The sequence below is a fragment of the Erythrolamprus reginae genome, chromosome 9 (assembly GCF_031021105.1).
Source record: "Erythrolamprus reginae isolate rEryReg1 chromosome 9, rEryReg1.hap1, whole genome shotgun sequence".
Lineage (NCBI taxonomy): Eukaryota > Metazoa > Chordata > Lepidosauria > Squamata > Dipsadidae > Erythrolamprus > Erythrolamprus reginae.
Window position 1 is genome coordinate 53,916,208 of NC_091958.1, and position 20,102 is coordinate 53,936,309.

Genomic DNA, 20,102 nt, shown 5'->3' on the forward strand with positions numbered 1-20,102 from the left:
GAGTTTTATGTATGGTATGCTTCTGTTGTATGGTTTTTTAAATGACGGGTTTTTAGATGCTTTCTTTTAATTATTAGATTTGTTACACTGTATATTGTTTTTATTATTGTTGTGAGCCGCCCCGAGTCTACGGAGAGGGGCAGCATACAAATCTAATAAATTATTATTATTATTATTATCAGTACAACACAGCAAACGAGATCACTATGCTGGATTTCGTATTTCATCACCAGTCGGGCGCTTCCCAAGCACCTAGGACTGCGTGATGTAGCGGCGAATTATGTTTGCCAATCCCAGTAAAGCGGCCTTTTGCAATTGACAGATGGAGATTTTGTCAATTCCGATGGTTTTCAAATGTCCGCTGAGATCCTTTGGCACTGTGCCCAGTGTGCCAAGGACCACTGGGACCACTTTCACTGGCTTATGCCAGAGTCGTTGCAGCTCGATTTTTAGATCTTCGCATTTCACTAATTTCTCTAGCTGCTTCTCCTCAATTCTGCTGTCTCCTGGGATTGCGATGTCGATGGTCCATACTTTCTTTTTCCCCACGATCACAATGTCTGGTGTGTTATGCTTCAGAATTCGGTCAGTCTGAAGTCGGAAGTCCCACAGTAGTTTTGCTTGCTCATTTTCAACCACTTTTTCAGGCTTATGATCCCACCAGTTCTTTGCCACTGGTAAATGGTAGTTCCGGCACAAGTTCCAGTTATTATTATTATTATTATTATTATTATTATTATTATTATTATTATCCATTATTATCCATTATTATTATTATTACTACTACTACTACTACTACTACTACTACTACTACTACAACTCTCTATCGGTGCATTGTTCTTGTGACCTAGTTGGAGAAGAATACCTGGAGTTACTTTTTCAGCAAGACATGAAAGCAAGGTAAGAGACTTCTATCCCCTATTGTCCAAGATTTGGTCTATTAATTCCGGCTGACCACGGAACTGGTACAATGCTTTCCCTCCCTAAGGAGGTCATTTCAGAGATAACTACCCTAATGGTCCATTTTCTCTCAAGGTAGCCTTAGACGTAAGGAAGAACTGCAACTACTGTGCTTTAGTCTTCAGCCAGTTTTAGGAGGCAGCATCATTAGATGTCCCAACTATCCCACTCCACTGGCTTCAGGCACCTTGGCATGACCATGGGAGGCTTTACAGAGACAAGCAGAGGTTATAATGAGAAGCTGTTTGAGAAATTCAATGGCCTGGATGGCTCAGGTGTGACTCTACCTGAAAATGGCAAAGGTATGAAGATCTTTGATAGCATCTCGCACCAAAGGCCCATCTCTTTTCTCACAGAGGTTCCAAAATTGCTTATACAGTGGTACCTCTACTTAAGAACTTAATTTGTTCGATGACCAGGTTCTTAAGTAGAAACATTCTTAAGTAGAAGCATTTTTTCCCATAGGAATCAATGTAAAAGCAAATAATGTGTGCAAACCCATCAGGAAAGAAATAAAGGCTCGGAATTTGGGTGGGAGGAGGAGGAGGAGGAAGAAGAGGAGGAGGGCAGTCGCTGCTGAAGGAAGAAAGCGAGGTGAGGGGAATTTTAAAAAATCCAAAACTTTAAGGCTTAAAAAAAAAGAGGGACTCTGAGTCAGTGCTCAGAGAAAGGAAAATGCTCCGTTTGCTCTGGGTTGCCCAAAGCGAAGGGAGCATTTCTTTTCTCTGGGCGCTGGCAGAGGTTTATTCCCTCTCCAAGTGCCCATAGAAAGGAAAACGCTCTGTTTGCTCTGGGTTGCCAAAGCCTCCTTAAGCACCACTGAAAGGCTCCTCTGGCATCCCAGAAAAGCCCAAGATGGCCGGGATTAAAGGGGGAATGGCAGGAAACTGGCCGGGCCTTCACGCCACTCTCAAATTTCCTGGGAAATTTTTCCGAGCTCGGGTTCTTAAGTAGAAAATGGTTCTTAAGAAGAGGCAAAAAAATATTGAACACCCAGTTCTTATCTAGAAAAGGTCTTAAGTAGAGGCGTTCTTAGGTAGAGGTACCACTGTACCTCATTTAAGATAGGATGCTTCTATGTTACAAGACAGAGTCATTGGAGACAAAAGCCCCCAGGAGCCAGATACGCAACCACAGAGAGCAAACACCACTCTCTTCTGGCACTGATGACATTAGCTAGTTGGACAATGAAACATCTGCGATCAATCCACTGAGCTCACAGAGCACAGTCCAACCCTGAGCTACAAATATTCTCTTCAACGAACATTGCACAGGATGATGCTCTATTTGTAATCTCATCTAAATGGAGCTCTTGTGGTTATTATTATTATTATTATTATTATTATTATTATTATTATTATTATTATTATTTAGATTTGTATGCCGCCCCTCTCCGAAGACTCGGGGCGGCTAATAACAATATGTATGTACTATATGGGGTTTTCTTTTTAAATCTTAAATGTTTTAAATGTATTCAGATTATTTATGATTTGTTTTTCTCTGCTGTGAGCCGCCCCGAGTCCTCGGAGAGGGGCGGCATACAAATCTAAATAATAAATAAATAAATATAAATAAATATAAAAAGACAATGTGAACAAATCTAATATTAAAAACAATCTAAAAAACCCCAATTTAAAAACCCACTCATACATACAAGCATACCATGTATAAATTTTATAAGCCTAGGGGGAAGAGAAATTTCAATTCCGCCATGCCTGACGACAGAGGTGGGTTTTAAGGAGCGTGCGAAAGGCAAGGAGAGAGGGGGCAACTCTGATATCTGGGGGGAGCTGGTTCCAGAGGGTCGGGGCCACCACAGAGAAGGCTCTTCTCCTGGGTCCCGCCAAACGACATTGCTTAGTCGACGGGACCTGGAGAAGGCCAACTCTGTGGGACCTAACCGGTCGCTGGGATTCGTGCGGCAGAAGGCGGTCCCGGAGATAATCTGGTCTGATGCCATGAAGGGCTTTATAGGTGATGACCAACACTTTGAATTGTGACTGGAAATTGATGTTGACACCTTGGAAAGCCCATGATTGCTCTCGCAGCTGCATTCTATGGGACACAAAGCAGGATCTTTGGTGACCACTGTAGTAGGCTGATACCATAGTTTCATATGGAAGATAATGTCTTGAAACACCCTGAAGCTAATAAACAGTTGAAGCCAAGTCTCAAACTGTTGCAAAAGCCACGGAGACTCCAATTTCAGGCCGATTTAGCTCAAATAAAAGCAAGAGACAAGATTGGGACGTTGCGGTCCTGTAAGTGACCAGCGGAGATCTTTTCCACTAGAGGAGCGAGACACCGAACTCTTCATTTTCGACAGAGGTGATTCAATGACCTACAGCAATATTGGATGAAAGTCCATCTCATCTCGCCTAATCCTGTTTAGAAAGCCAGAAGCTATCCAATTAAGTCCAGCCCTCAATATTTGCTATGGAAACATATCCTGTCGAATGCTTCAAATGAAAAAAAATAACGTTAGGGGCAAAAAGAAGGGAAGGAAACAATGCATCCCCTTTTCAGTGTGATGGCTTTAATTTAAAGGTTGTAATAAAATTACTGTCACTAACCTCCCCGCGATGGGCAGAAATCCCACATCTTCCCTCTCAATTGCCTCTCCATTCTTATGCCTCTGAGCACCGTTTGGAAAGGTGTTAACTCTGTTTGGTTAACACAATTAGATTTTCAGGGTGTTGTAAGTGTCTCGGATGAGGGTTTTATTTCTTTGTGTGTTGCTTAGATCTCTCCCCAGCATTCCACTGTCTGTGTGCGCACAGTGATGTTTAGAAGGCACAGTTTCTGTTCATTATTATTATTATTATTATTATTATTATTATTATTATTATTATTATTACTACTATTATTACTACTACTACTACTACTACTACTACTACTACTACTACTACTATTGTTATAACAGTGCAACACAGCAAACGAGATCACTATGCTGGATTTCGTATTTCATCCCCAGTCGGGCGCTTCCCAAGCACCTAAGACTGAGTGATGTAGCGGCGAATTATGTTTGCCGATCCCAGTCAAGCGGCCTTTTGCAATTGACAGGTGGAGATTTTGCCAATTCCGATGGTTTTCAAATGTCCGCTGAGATCCTTTGGCCCTGCGCCCAGCGTGCCAAGTACCACTGGGACCACTTTCAGTGGCTTATGCCAGAGTCATTGCAGCTCGATTTTTAGATCTTCGTATTTCACTAATTTCTCTAGCTGCTTCTCCTCAATTCTGTTGTCTCCTGGGATTGCGATGTCGATGATCCATACTTTCTTTTTCTCCACGATCACAATGTCTGGTGTGTTATGCTTCAGAATTCGGTCAGTCGGAAGTCCCACAGTAGTTTTGCTTGCTCATTTTCGACCACTTTTTCGGGCTTATGATCCCACCAGTTCTTTGCCACTGGTAAATGGTCGTTCCGGCACAAGTTCCAGTGGATCATCTGTGCCACAGCATCATGTCTATGCTTGTAGTCAGTCTGTGCGATCTTTTTGCAGCAGCTGAGTATGTGATTGATTGTGTCATCTGTTTCTTTACAGAGTCTGCACTTTGGATCGTCTGTTGATTTTTCAATTCTGTCTTTGGCAGCATTTGTTCTAATGGCCTGTTCTTGTGCCGCCAGTATTAGTCCTTCTGTCTCCTTTTTGAGTATTCCACTTATAATTATAATAATAATAATAATTATTATTATTATTATTACTATTATTATTATTATTATTATTATTATTATTATTATTATTATTATTAAGTTTCTACATTAGATTATCCATGGTGGACCTATCCAGATTCCTAAGAGGTCAGTAAGGGGCGAGTACAAGTGCACTAGAGTGCCTACCGTCCCCTGTCCTATTGCTCTCCTATATCTCCTCTACCTTTCTTCTATTCCTATATCTCTTCTTCCATTCTTTCATTGATATGTTTCATGTAAGAATGAACAATAAATCAGCTTAACTGGAGCTAAATGCATGATCCTGATTTTTTGTGAGTCTGAGCCATCTAATATTTAGAGGAGAAACGATATTTCACATTTAAAGAGTCCCGGACTGCTTGTAGAAAGACTCCAGACAATGATGCTTCTTCTCTGTCAATCAAACATGGAATAATAGCCAGTAGCTATTGAAGAGGAAGATGTCATCCTCAAGGATAGAACAGAGTGTGTGGGGTGAGAGGAGGCATCAATGACAGTTGGTGTCAAGTCTCCTTCCTTCTTCATCAATACCATGCACAACATTTCAGATCTGTCAAAACCTCACCATCTGTCACTTTTAACTCCGTACCTGAGTCACACAAGGGTATGCACAAGAAATGCACACATATGCACACAGGTACACTCTGGAGCCCCAGCCACCCTGTTTATGAGGCTCCAGGTTGATCAAGTCACCTCTGCAACAGTTTCTGCATCACCAATTTGTTGGGCTATCAAAAGAAAATTCTTGCCCCCTAGAAACATAGAAGATTGACAGCAGAAAAAGACCTCATGGTCCATTAAGTCTGCCCCTCTCCCATTCCCTCTCTCAGAAGAAAAGGATTTAGGGGCCGTGATTTCCAAAAGTCTCAAAATGGGCGAACAGTGTGGTCAGGCGGTAGGGAAAGCGAGTAGAATGCTTGGCTGCATAGCTAGAGGTATAACAAGCAGGGAGAGGGAGATTGTGATCCCGCTGTATAGAACGCTGGTGAGACCCCATTTGGAATATTGTGTCCAGTTCTGGAGACCTCACCTACAAAGAGATATGGATCAAATTGAATGAGTCCAAAGACAGGCTACAAAAATGGTGGAAGGTCTTAAGCATAAAACTTATCAGGAAAGACTTCATGGACTCCATCTGTCTAGTCTGGAGGACAGAAGGGAAAGAGGGGACACGATCGAAACATTTAAATATGTTAAAGGGTTAAATAAGGTTCAGGAGGGAAGTGTTTTTAATAGGAAAGTGAACCCAAGAACAAGGGGGCACAATCTGAGGTCAGGTGGGAGAAAGATCAGAAGCAACGTGAGAAAATATGATTTTACTAAAAGAGCAGTGGATGCTTGGAACAAACTCCCAGCAAACGTGGTTGGCAAATCCACAGTGACTGAATTTAAACATGCCTGGGATAAACATATATCCATCCTAAGATAATAAAAAGAAAATAGTATAAGGGCAGACTAGATGGACCAGGAGGTCTTTTTCTGCCGTCAATGTTGTATGTTTCTATGTTTCTCTCTTTTCGTTCCTCGGGTTGAAATTTTTCTTTTCATTTTTTGTTACATTCCTCTGCTCCTACATTTATCTCCGGCAAGAATATAATTATGTTAAAGGACTGTAGAGAAAATATGATTTTACTAAAAGAGCAGTTGATGCTTGGAACAAACTCCCAGCAGACGTGGTTGGCAAATCCATAGTAAGTGAATTTAAACATGCCTGGGATAAACATATATCCATCCTAAGATAATAAACAGGAAATAGTATAAGGGCAGACTAGATGGACCAGGAGGTCTTTTTCTGCTGTCAATGTTGTATGTTTCTATGTTTCTCTCTTTTTGTTCCTCAAGTTGAATTTTTTCTTTTTCTTTTTTCTTACATTCCTCTTCTACATTTATCTCCGGCAAGAATATAATTATGTTAAAGGACTGTAGATTGCCAAGAGACACCGGTGTTTTTGGCAGGCTGCCTCGGATTTATCTACAGATCTTCACAAAAGAGAAATACTCTGTTATGAATGACTTCTCGTGGGAGGGAGGGGAGAGGGGGCGAAATGAAAAAAAAAAAACGGCCAGGTTTTGGTGTTAAAGAAGCGACTTGTCATCCAAGCCGCTGTTGTCTTTCGGCTCTCCAATTGCTTCTGACTCTTCGAGGCCCAACGGATGCAATTTCGCCAGCATTGTCTGTCAGTAGCTACTTCTTTGGAGTTCTTGTAAGCTTGCCTTTGTGGGCAGCATATTTCCTCCCAAGGAAAGTTGACCTTTTCATTAAAAAAGTTTCTTAGAGATGGAATCATTTCATTTCTACAAGGGTTAAGCCCTTCGGAATTCTGTACGGTTAACTTCCGAATAAACCTAGGTGGGTCTTTCGAGAGATAGAAACATAGAAGATCGACGGCAGAAAAAGACCTACTGGTCCATCTAGTCTGCCCTTATACTATTTCCAGTATTTTATCTTATGATGGATCTATGTTTAGCCCAGGCATGTTTAAATTCAGTTCCTGTGGATTTACCAACCAGGTCTGCTGGAAGTTTGTTCCAAGCATCTACTATTCTTTCCGTCAAATAATATTTTCTCACGTTGCTTCTGATCTTTTCCCCCAACTAACCTCAGATGGTGCCCTCTTGTTCTTGGGTTCACTTTCCTATTAAAAACACTTCCCTCCTGAACCTTATTTAACCCTTTAACATATTTAAATATTTCCATCGTGTCCCCCCTTTCCCTTCTATCCTCCAGACTCTACAGATGGAGTCCATGAAGTCTTTCCTGATACGTTTTATGCTTAAGACCTTCCACCATTTTTATAGCCCGTCTTTGGACCCGTTCAATTTGATCCATATCTTTTTGTAAGTGAGGTCTCCAGAACTGGACACAGTATTATTCCAAATGGGGTCTCACCAGCGCTCTATACAGCGGGATCACAATCTCCCTCTTCCTGCTTGTGATACCTCTAGCTATGCAGCCAAGCATTCTACTCACTTTCCCTACTGCCTGACCGGACTATTCACCCATTTGGAGACTGTCAGAAATCACTACCCCTCAATCCTTCTCTTCTGAAATTTTTGCTAGCACAGAACTGTCAATACGATACTCAGATTGAGGATTCCTTTTCCCCAAGTGCATTATTTTACATTTGGAAACATTAAACTGCAGTTTCCATTGCTTTGATGTTTAGCTAAATTGCATCCCACTGCCTTACTGTGAAAACCCAACCCCGAAATTTCTGTGGTGTTAAGTGAGACATTTTGTTAAGTGAGTTTTCTCGCCTTGGTTGTTAAGTGAATCACTGCAAGTGATAAATTAGGATCCCTAACTTAGACAGAAGAAGATCCAGAAAAGGGGAAACACCATAATTAATGTACAATACCTAATTGACAAAGTTTCTGCCCGGTAATAGAATTTATTGTTAATATAAAAGTACAAGATGACTCCTATGATTTAAGATGTGTATCATTTCAAAGCTGGTGTATATAATAAATTTAATAGAGCTATAATAGAATGTCAACATAGTTGGCACTGTTTTTTTCTATAGGATATGCTGTAATTCCATCCAAATAATGTTTGTTTTTTAAATATCTTTGTGTTGTTTTGTGTAGTTGTATTTAACTAAAATTAAATTTTAAAAAGAAAAAAATGTTTTGTGGAAACGAGCGGCTGTTGTATTTCTTGCGGTCGGCTATGTTTTGGTTTAAAGTAATCAAAACACTGAAAGAGGCCTTAAGTTTCCATAAAGGAAATGACGGTTTTAGTACTGGCGAAGTGAGAAAAAAAACAGGGGAAAAAACGTAGCAGAAGAGAAGCGAGCACTCCGCAAAGCCAGAGCTACAAATACTGCGACAATGGTGCCCACACATATGTGCCAAACATGCGGCAGAACATTTTGTGACTGTATAGGCCTTACCAGACACCTGTAGATACATCGTAAATAGCCCACAACAATCTGGGTGAGATCATCCAAGGGCATGGGGTGAGGTATCATCAATATGCAGATGATACCCAGCTTTACATCTCCACCCCTTGTCCAGTCAGTGAAGCAGTGGAAATGATGTGTCGGTGCCTGGAGGCTGTTGGGGTCTGGATGGGTGTCAACAGACTCAAACTCAACCCTGATAAGATGGAATGGCTGTGGGTTTTGCCTCCGAAGGACAATTCCATCTGTCCATCCATTACCCGGGGGGCGGAATTACTAACCGCCTCAGAGAAGGTCCGCAACTTGGGCGTCCTCCTCGATCCACAGCTCACATTAGAGAAACACCTTTCGGCTGTGGCGAAGGGGGGGCGTTTGCCCAGGTTCGCCTGGTGCACCAGTTGCGGCCCTATCTGGACCGGGAGTCACTGCTCACAGTCACTCATGCCCTCATCACCTCGAGGCTTGACTACTGCAACGCTCTCTACATGGGGCTACATCTGAAAAGTGTTCGGAAACTTCAGATCGTGCAGAATGCAGCTGCGAGAGCAGTCATGGGCTTTCCCAAATATGCCCATGTCACACCAACACTCCGCAGTCTGCATTGGTTGCCAATCAGTTTCCGGTCACAATTCAAAGTGTTGGTTATGACCTATAAAGCCCTTCATGGCACCGGGCCAGGTTATCTCAGGGACCGCCTTCTGCCGCATGAATCCCAGTGACCAATTAGGTCCCACAGAGTGGGTCTTCTCCGGGTCCCATCAACTAAACAATGTCATTTGGCGGGACCCAGGGGAACAGCCTTCTCTGTGGCGGCCTTGGCCCTCTGGAACCAACTCCCCCCAGAGATTAGAATTGCCCCCACCCATCTTGCCTTTCGTAAACTGCTTAAAACCCATCTCTGCCGTCAGGCATGCGGGAATTGAGATTCCTTTTCCCCCTAGACCTCTACAATTTATGTATGGTATGTTTGCATGTATGATTGGTTTTAAAATAAGGGTTTTTAGCTGTTTTAGTATTGGATTGTCACATGTTGTTTTTACCACTGTTGTTAGCCGCCCTGAGTCTACGGAGAGGGGCGGCATACAAATCCAATAAATAAAAATAAATAAATAACCTGCTAGATGTCAAGGTCCTTTTCGAACACGATGGGCGAGCATCATCAGTGTTTGTTGTAAACCCCCTGGATGGCTTTGCGCAACGCATCAACGGGTCAATCCTCCTTACCTGACCCCATCTCAACCACTTTTGCTCAAGAGAGAAGCACCCTCCATGGTTCTCTTTGGGTTTAATTGATCTCTCCCTCCATTGCCATTAATGAAAACATGCAAATCGGAAGATGCCAGCCATTTCATTGCGAAAAGAAAAAAAGGAGGAACGAAAGGGCGAGTCCCATTTTCAGTGATAAATGAGATTCAACCTTAGACATGGCGGCAACCGGGAAGGCCCTGCATGATTATGGAGACAAATTGCAAATGCAACCCCTACTCATTGGGCAGGTTATCCAGTGCGTGATTTACTCTCACTGTTGAATACTTAATTCCAGAAAGGTCAGTGCGCTCAATTATTCACCCACAGGAGAAAGGTAAATTACACATATGGGACGGGAGTCAAGGAAGAAGCCTTGTTAGAAGTTATCTAGGTAACAGCTTAATAACTACCTCCTGCCAAAGTTCATGAGCTGGCCTGCCTACTTCGGTTTGCTGCTCTGATGGTGCCTTTCTTATGGCTGTAGATCCCGCTGAACCTGCTCAGCTGAGAATCGAGGACAAGTGCACCAGAGTGCCTTCCGTCCCCTGTCCTATTGCTCTCCTATATCTCCTATACCTTTCTTCTGTTCCTATATAGAAACATAGAAACATAGAAGACTGACGGCAGAAAAAGACCTCATGGTCCATCTAGTCTGCCCTTATACCATTTCCTGTATTTTATCTTACATGGATCTATGTTTATCCCAGGCATGTTTAAATTCAGTTACTGTGCATTTACCAACCACGTCTGCTGGTAGTTTGTTCCAAGGATCTACTACTCTTTCAGTGAAATAATATTTTCTCATGTTGCTTTTGATCTTTCCCCCAACTAACTTCAGATTGTGTCCCCTTGTTCTTGTGTTCACTTTATTATTATTATTATTATTATTTATTGGATTTGTATGCCGCCCCTCTCCGCAGACTCGGGGCAGCTAACAACAGTGGTAGAACAACATGAACAATCCAATTAATAAAAACAACTAAAAAACCCTTATTATAAAAAACCAAACATACACACAAACATACCATGCATAACTTGTAGTAGCCTAGGGGGAAAGGATAACTTAACTCCCCCATGCCTGGCGACAAAGGTGAGTCTTAAGTAATTTGCGAAAGACAAGACTTTCCTATTAAAAAACACTTCCCTCCTGAACCTTATTTAACCCTTTAACATATTTAACATATCTCTTCTTCTATTCTTGCATTGATATGTTCTATTACTATACCTTCTTTTCTATTCTTTCTTAGATATATTTTACTATGAGTATCTCCTCTATAACCTTCATCATGTATTTTACTATGTGTATATAGATATATACCCACTAAAACCCTCATTGTGTATTGGACAAAATAAATAAATAAAAAAAATAAAAAAATCGATCCGCTTGGCAAAGTTGGACTGCATGAATCTGTGATGGGATGTCGTATGGAAGTGGATCCTCAAGAGGGAAAGGGTGGATTCCAGAGGAGGAAGAGGCCAATCAGAGGCCAAAGATCACATGCGAGAAAAAGAGGGTGAAGACAGCCCCTCCTTAAATAGTGCCCAGAGGATATTGTACGAGGGTCGCCCAGAAAGCAATGCACCACATTTTTCTTCAACAATTATTTATTTGGTAAAGAAAAAAAATGTATATGTTTGACAATAAGCTTGATTTTGTGTTGGAAACTATGTATTGTTTTTAATGTTGTGTTGGAGAAAAAAAATAAAAAAAATAATGATGAAAAAATAAAAAAAACCAATTATTTATTGAACACAATGAAACTTACACACAAGAAAGAATGATGTTTCTTCTACACACCCTATTTTTCCACGTAATCTCCATCCCATTCTATGGCCTTCCTCCAGAAAGACACAAGGGTGTGTAGGCCCTGTCGGTACCACTCCTTGTTCTGCTCACGAAACCATTTCTGCACTCTGCAAATCACCTCTATTGTCCTCACTCTCTGTGCTTGGTGGCTAACCGTACTTCTGTCAACTGCAGATTCTCCATAAACTGTACACAAATGTTGGTGAATGTTCCCAACAGTTTCTTTTTCCACAGTGAGAAATTCAATGACGCCACGCCACTGGTAACATACATCACTTACAGATGCCATTTCGAAACACTGCAGCAGCTACGTTATCTATCCGAAGAAACGCAAAATTTACACACGCACTCCTTACCATTCAAATAATGTGTCTCTAAAGTTTCACATTCGTACCATTACTATAGGCTGAGAAAAAAAATGTGGTGCATTAGTTTCTGGGCGACCCTCATAGATGCAGATAGTAGAGATTTCGGTCTGGCAAGATTCTGTCTATAGGTATGGAACAATAAAGAACTCGGCTTGGAAGAACAGACAGATGTCATTCTTGGTTATGAACCTGACACAATCGGACTGGTGTAAAAATGCCTTCCGGGTATGAATCTACTCCATCACAATCCCAAGCCAAAGGAAATGCTTGAAAAGAAACATCTACCTACCTACCTACCTACCTACCTACCTATCTATCTATTTATTTATTTATACAAACATAGAAACATAGAAGACTGATGGCAGAAAAAGACCTCCTGGTCCATCTAGTCTGCCCTTATACTATTTCCTGTATTTTATCTTACAATGGATATATGTTTATCCCAGGCATGTTTAAATTCAGTTACTGTGCATTTACCAACCACGTCTGCTGGAAGTTTGTTCCAAGGATCTACTACTCTTTCAGTAAAATAATATTTTCTCATGTTGCCTTTGATCATTCCCCCAACTAACCTCAGATTGTGTCCCCTTGTTCTTGTGTTCACTTTCCAATTAAAAACACTTCCCTCCTGAACCTTATTTAACCCTTTAACATATTTAAATGTTTCGATCATGTCCCCCCTTTTCCTTCTGTCCTCCAGACTATACAGATTATTTAGTCCAATACAAAATGAAGGTTGGAGAGAATAAACATGTAGTAATATATATCAAGGAAAGGATAGAAGAAGAGATATGAAAATAGAATATGTCAATGAAGAAAAGAGGATAAGATATATGAATGGAAGAAAAGATATAAAATATATAGGAGAGACAATTGGATAGGGGATGGAAGGCACTCTAGTGTGCTTATGTACGCCCCTTAGTGACCTCTTAGGAATCTGGAGATGTCAGCCATGGATAGTCTAAGGGAAAAATGTTGGGGGTTGACACCATGGAGTCCAGTAATGTGTTCCACGCTTCGACAACTCGGTTGCTAAAGTCATATTTTTTACAGTCAAGTTTGGAGCAACAAGCGATGCTGCTTACCTGATTCTCGCGTTCGGCCTCGCACCACCTCACTCCAGGGTCCCGACCCAATGGCATTAAAGGCTTGGATCTGCAATTCATACTCAGTCCACTCCTGAAGATCCTCGATGGTGACTTCCGTCTCCAGTCGGTCGCTGATGACCTTAGCCAGGGCAGGACACTGCATGTCCACACACCAGTACTTGATCCTGTAACCCACGGACTCTGGGTTCCCATTGTATTGCGCATCAGGAAGAGGCTGAGTGGGATCAGAAGAAGAAGAAAAAAAAATAAGTGAGGATCAGGTCACTTAATCCTCTACCTGCTGGATGCTTTTTGAAGGACCATCTCTCCTTGATTCCATCTGTGTGTACCAAAAGAGGTTTTGGTACACACACACACACCGGCATTCGGGGGAGATTTGCTGGGATCTGCAGTGACTTTTGTCAGCAGCAGATGATGAACAAAATGAGAAACTTATTCCCGTGGTTAATGGGGTGCTTTAATGACCTGGAGAATACACAAGGAACTTGTGTGTGTGTGTGTGTGTGTGTGTGTGAGAGAGAGAGAGAGAGAGAGAGAGAGAGAGAGAGAGAGAGAGGCTTCCTTCTCTGCAAGATGATGATGGTGGATTTGTTGGAGGATAATAATAATAATAATAATAATAATAATAATAATAATAATAATAATAATTTATTAGATTTGTATGCCGCCCCTCTCCATAGACTCGGAGCGGCTATGAATATTTGACTATAAAATGAATATATACTGTGTACAAACCTAAGTTACTTATAGCAGTGTTTCCCAACCTTGGCCACTTGAAGATATTTGGACTTCAACACCCAGAATTCCCCAGCCAAAAAATGCTGGCTGGCGAATTCTGGGAGTTGAAGTCCAGATATCTTCAAGTTGCCAAGGTTGGGAAACACTGACTTATAGGAAATGATAGTCAACAGGATGGTTGGCACATGTGTTAAATGTTTTGTAAATCAAATTTTTATGAAATCAAGCTGTCCACGTAGGAAGCAACACTGATTGACAATCAATTTCAGCTGCTGTTGTGCACATTCTACTTTGTACAGAACAAAGTATTCAACGAGAATATTTCATTCCTTCAGATCTAGGACGTGTTCTTGGAGTGTTCCCTTTATTTTTTGGAGCAGTATATATTTAATAAAGATTTTTTTTTTTAAAGAATCTAGTCAAAGTTCAATGCTAAATTGGCACCAGATAAGAATCAACAGAATTCAAGAGGGGTTGGATCGTTTGCGGCAATGGAAGGATTCTAAGCAGGTGACACACTTAACTCCTCCATCCAGTTCTGTTTGCTCTGCCTCCCATTATACTTCTAGAAATGATGGGGATGGAGGATGCCCAAGTCCTTTTTTTTCTTTTCTTTTGTCATTACCTGTTAGATCAGTGTTTTTCAACCAGTGTGCCGTGGCACACTAGTGTGCGGCAAGACATGGTCAGGTGTGCTGCGAAGCTCAGCAAGAGAGAGAAAGAGGGAGAGCGAAAGAAAGCAAGAGAGAGAGAGAAAGAAAGCAAGAGAGAGAGAGGAGAGAGAAAGAAAGCAAGAGAGAAAGAGAAAGAGAGAGAAAGAAAGCAAGAGAGAGAGAGAAAGAAAGCAAGAGAGAGAGAGAGAAAGAAAGCAAGAGAGAAAGAGAAAGAGAGAGAAAGAAAGCGAGAGAGAGAGGAGAGAGAAAGAAAGCAAGAGAGAAAGAGAGAGAAAGAAAGAGATAGAGAGAAAGAAAGAGAGGGAGGGAAGGAGGGAGAGAGAAAGAGAGCAAAAAAGAGAGGAAGGAAGGAAGAGAGAAAGAAAGAGGGATGGAGAGAGAGATGAAGGAAGGGAGAGAAAGAGGGAGAGAAATAGAGCGAAAGGAAGGAAGAGAAAGAGAGAGAATTTTTTTGTCGAAACTTTTTTTAGCCCCCCCCCATTCCCGCCCCGCTCAATGTGCCCCGTGATTTTGTATATGTAAAAAATGTGCCGCAGCTCAAAAAAGGTTGAAAATCACTGTGTTAGATGACACCAGTAACTGAGTTCCCACCTGCCTCCCCTGTATTTAATTCCCTATCTGCAATTTCCTCCCTCTTTCTTATCTCCATCTGGTCAGGTATAAATCAGATCCTGACCTTTTCCCTATGCAGGGCTCATATACTAACAGGCCAACTACTAAAATCATAGCAAGACATTTCCAAGGCAACGTAATGGGACTCCACCATATGTTGCCTCTTTGTTTACTAAGGCAATGTCACTCTAAATGGAAATGAAAATGAATTCTCGGCCACGCAGAGATGATGCTTTCGGTTGAGTTTCATAAAAAAAAAGTTTTTAACTCTGAAGAAAATGGTTTTCACAGTAGAAACAGGAGTGAAGGCGGAGGTTATATCTCCGTGATAGATTAGAGAGCTGAGTGATTAACTCGGGAACCGGGTGATAAATGGCACGGCCCTTGATAAATGAATTTATCTTGTGCCTTTGACTGCTGACCCATCCTCGCTTGATGAAAATTCATTCAAATATTCCAATTTCTGACTGCTCGGCCATTCCAAGACGCCTTCCTGTTCTGCTGTCGAATGCAAAATGAAAACTCGGCTGCAGGAAATACGACTTTAGTAATCCCGTAGTTGATGCCTGGAACTCACTAGCAGACTGTGTAGTATCATCTCCTAACCCCCAAAACTTTACCCACTTAGACTCTCCACTGTTGACCTCTCCCGATTCCTAAGAGGCCAGTAAGGGGCGTGCATAAGTGCACCAGCGTGCCTTCCGTCCCCTGTCCCTAATGTTTCTTTTTTTATTTTATTTTTACTAGTATCATGTATATGAATTTTATTATATCTTTACATACCCCAATATGTACTTGACAAAATAAATAAATAAATAAATAAAATTAAAAAAACAACCTTTGCTCCCCAATAGGACCAAAATACCTCCGGAACCACCTTCTACCGCACGAATCCCAGTGGCCGATAAGGTCCCACAGAGTTGGCCTTCTCCAGGTGCTGTCGACTAAACAATGTTGTTTGGCGGGCCCCAGGGGAAGAGCCTTCTCTGTGGCGGCCCTGGCCCTCTGGAATCAACTCGCCTCAGAGATTAGAACTGCCCCCACCCTCCTTGTCTTTCGCAAGTTACTTAAGACCCACCTGTATCACCAGGCATGGGGGAACGGAAACACCTCCCCCAGGCTTTTATATTTCATGTTTGGTATGTGTGTGCTGCATGGTTTTAAATGATGGGGTTTTATATATTTTTTAATATTAGGTTTGTTTCATTGTAATATTGTTTTATTATTGTTGTGAGCCACCCTGAGTCTTCGGAGAGGGGCGGCATACAAATCTAATAAATTATTATTATTATTATTATTATTATTATTATTATTATTATTATTATTATTATTCCTTTCAATAAATTTCATTCTTATTTGTATCTTTGTATTTATAATAACTTCGAGTAATTTTTATTTTCATTCACTTAATTGTTCTTTTACTAATTGTGTTTTGTTTTAACAATGATTTGTCTGTTCAAGTAATTGGCTAGATTCTTGTGTAGGCTTGGACATCAAAGCTTCGAACCGCAACTTTGCATATGGTCCTGATGCTTTGTGCCTGACGTATTCTCAAACATCTCGGGGGTTCTCAGGGCTCACATTCCACCCATAGGGAGGTCAATTCGAGGAGAAGGCTCTCCGAAGAGAAACATTTAGGAAGCCATGATTTCTTTTACGCAGTTCAGTTATTGGTAACTTACCACCCAGCGGACCCACAAGCTTGTCTCACTGGCCGTACGCACGGTCACACTCCCTGGTGCCACATCTGGGGGTGCTTGGAGGGTCTGAATGACCCGTGAAGGTTGGCTGAATGGGCTTTGGCCAACAATGTTCTCCTGCTTCATCCTGAACCTGTTGGGCAGAGAAGAGACACAGGGTTGAGAAGGTGGGAGCTCAGGTCTACAGTGGCACCTCTACTTACGAACTTCATTCGTTCCGTGACCAGATTCTTAAGTAGAAAAGTTTGTAAGAAGAAGCAATTTTTCCCATAGGAATCAATATAAAAGCAAATAAGGCGTACAATTGGGGAAACCACAGGAAGGGTGGAGGCCCTGTTTCCTCCAAGGAGATTCCTAGAGAGGCCTCACGGAGGCTTCTCCCCGCCTTTTCCGGCCCTGTTTCCTCTCAGGAGATTCCTAGAGAGGCCCCACGGAGGCTTCTCCCTGCCTTTTCTGGCCCTGTTTCCTCCCAGGAGATTCCTAGAGAGGCCCCACAGAGGCTTCTCCCTGCCTTTTCTGGCCCTGTTTTCTCCCAAGAGATTCCTAGATAGGTTCTACGGAGGCTTCTCCCTGCCTTTTCCGGCCCTGTTTCCTCCCAGGAGATTCCTAGAGAGGCCCCACGGAGGCTTCTCCACACCTTTTCTGGCCCTGTTTTCTCCCAAGAGATTCCTAGAGAGGCCCCACGGAGGCTTCTTCACACCTTTTCTGGCCCTGTTTTCTCCCAAGAGATCCCTAGAGAGGTTCCATGGAGGCTTCTCCCTGCCTTTTCCGGCCCTGTTTCCTCCCAGGAGATTCCTAGAGAGGCCCCACGGAGGCTTCTCCACACCTTTTCTGGCCCTGTTTTCTCCCAGGAGATTCCTAGAGAGGTCCCACGGAGGCTTCTCCCTGCCTTTTCCGGCCCTGTTTCCTCCCCGGAGATTCCTAGAGAGGTCCCACGGAGGCTTCTCCACACCTGTTCCGGCCCTGTTTTCTCCCAGGAGATTCCTAGGGAGACCCCACGGAGGCTTCTCCCTGCCTTTTCCGGTTACAGTTTGAGAGGCTCAGGTTTATAAGTGGAAAATGGTTCTTGAGAAGAGGTAAAAAAATCTTGAACACCTGGTTCTTATCTAGAAAAGTTTGTAAGTAGAGGCGTTCTTAGGTAGAGGCACCACTGTACAATGGCAAGTCCAATTAATTAACTAAATAACTAACCTAAAATCCCATATACTTTAAAAATCAAGCGTATGCATCAGCCCTCAGCCATAAATAGCATTCATTGGCCAGGGGTGCCTAAGAAGGCGAGGAGGGTGTAGGTAGTGTGAATCTCTGGGGGGAGCTGATTCCAGAGGGTCGGGGCTGCCACAGAGAAGGCTCTTCCCATAGGCTCCGCAAAGCAACATTGTCTGGTTGATGGGACCTGGAGAAGGCCGACACTGTGGGACCTAACCTGTGGCAGAAAGCGATCCCACAAGTAATCTGGCCCAATACCATGTAGGGTTTTATAGGTTGTTACCAACACTTTGAATTGTGTCTGGAATGTTGGAGAAACAGGGGCATATCTGAGAAAGCCCATGACCAGTTCCACAGTTCTCACTTTTTCCTCTTCCTCCTTCAACAATTAATGGGACCCGGATTTGCAACAGCTGATGGGGTGATGGGACAAGGTAAGACGATATATGGCGAGTAGGATCCTAGACCAAGCTATAAGAAACAAGTTGGAATCACTCTATGTAAAGAAATATTTCACTCTTGGGTTTAATAAATGATTCATACAAGAAATACCCCCAGCTGGTGGTGAAGTATGATTGATTGTCTGGTGGTGGGATCACTGAGCACATGTTATATGTAATATGTTGTGTGTGTGTTTTATATTCTAAAAATCAATAAAAATATTAATAATTTTAAAAAAGACAATTAATGGGACCCACAAGTCCAGTTTCACCTAGATGGGGTATTTTCTTCAATTGTTGTGTCGAGGCTCGTGCAATGGTTTCTAGGAGGCTCAACCCAAACATGACAAATGAAATTCAGTCGGGAGAGCCATCTACAATGGCTTAACAGATGGACGCGGAACAGGTACATCCAAGGCAGCTTTGCCAAAGGCCTCCAATGACTTTCTCCATCAAGCAATGTGTCTAGGATGTTGCCAGCTTTTTTAAAAAAAGAAAAAAAAATGGCCCCGTTCTTGTGCCACAATTTCAGACAAAGATACAGAGCAGGTGGCACATTCATCAACACAGCGATCCGTGGAAAGTTTGGGATGCTGGTGCTTTTCCTGCCAACGAACCTGGGGGAATATCGGTAAGTGCTGAAGGGCTGACACGACGGACAGAAATCTCAGATTTCTTTAAAGTGAGCATAACAGGAGGGTTCTCCATCTTTTTTTCTTTCATGGAAACATAGAAGACTGACGGCAGAAAAGGACCTCATGGTCCATCTAGTCTGCCCTTAATACTATTTCCTGTATTTTATCTTAGGGTGGATCTATGTTTATCCCAGGCATGTTTCAATTCCTGTGGATTTACCAACCATGTCTGCTGGAAGTTTCTTTCAAGCATCTACTACTCTTTTGGTAAAATAATATTTTCTCACATTGCTTCTGATCTTTCCCCCAACTAACCTCACATTGTGTCCCCTTGTTGTTGTGTTCACTTTTCTATTAAAAACACTTCCCTCCTGAACCTCATTTAACCCTTTAACATGTTTCAATCATGCCCCCCCTTTCCTTCTGTCCTTTAGACTAGACAGATTGAGTTCATTAAATCTTTTTTATGCTTAAGATCTTCCACCATTTTTGTAGCCCGTCTTTGGACCCGTTCAATTTGATCAATATCTTTTTGTAGGTGAGGTCTCCAGAACTAGACACAATATTCCAAATGGGGTCTCACCAGCACTCTATACAGCGGGATCACAATCTCCCTGTCACTGCTTGTTATACCTCTAGCCATGCAGCCAAGCATTCTACTCGCTTTCCCTACCGCCTGACTGCACTGTTCACCCATTTTGAGATTGTCAGAAATCACTACCCCTAAATCCTTCTCTTCTGAAGTTTTTCCTAACACAGAACTGCTAATACAATACTCAGATTGAGGATTCCTTTTGCCCAAGTGCATTATTTTACATTTGGAAACATTAAACTGCAGTTTCCATTGCTTTGACCACCTTCCTTTTTCCTTTCCCCCTTTTTTAATCTAGCCTCTTCGGTGCCACCATCGTGCCCCTGTAATCTCAACTTTTTTAACAGATGTGCAACTCTAGTTCAATGGAAGAGCGTAGCAACGCTCCAAAGCCAGAAGAATGCCTCCGTGTGA

General features: G+C 42.2%; 1 protein-coding gene across 4 annotated transcripts in view; it reads right to left on the minus strand.

Moving 5' to 3' along the window:
• SDK1 (sidekick cell adhesion molecule 1) overlaps positions 1-20,102 on the minus strand; it is a 601,127-nt gene that overhangs the window by 140,743 nt on the left and 440,282 nt on the right. For all 4 annotated transcript variants that reach the window (XM_070761314.1, XM_070761317.1, XM_070761313.1 and 1 more), the window contains exons 24-25: positions 16,795-16,945; positions 13,065-13,302 (exon numbers count right to left, since the gene is read on the minus strand). In XM_070761314.1, the coding sequence (XP_070617415.1) occupies positions 13,065-13,302; positions 16,795-16,945 (389 nt within the window). The remainder of the gene's footprint in view (positions 1-13,064; positions 13,303-16,794; positions 16,946-20,102) is intronic.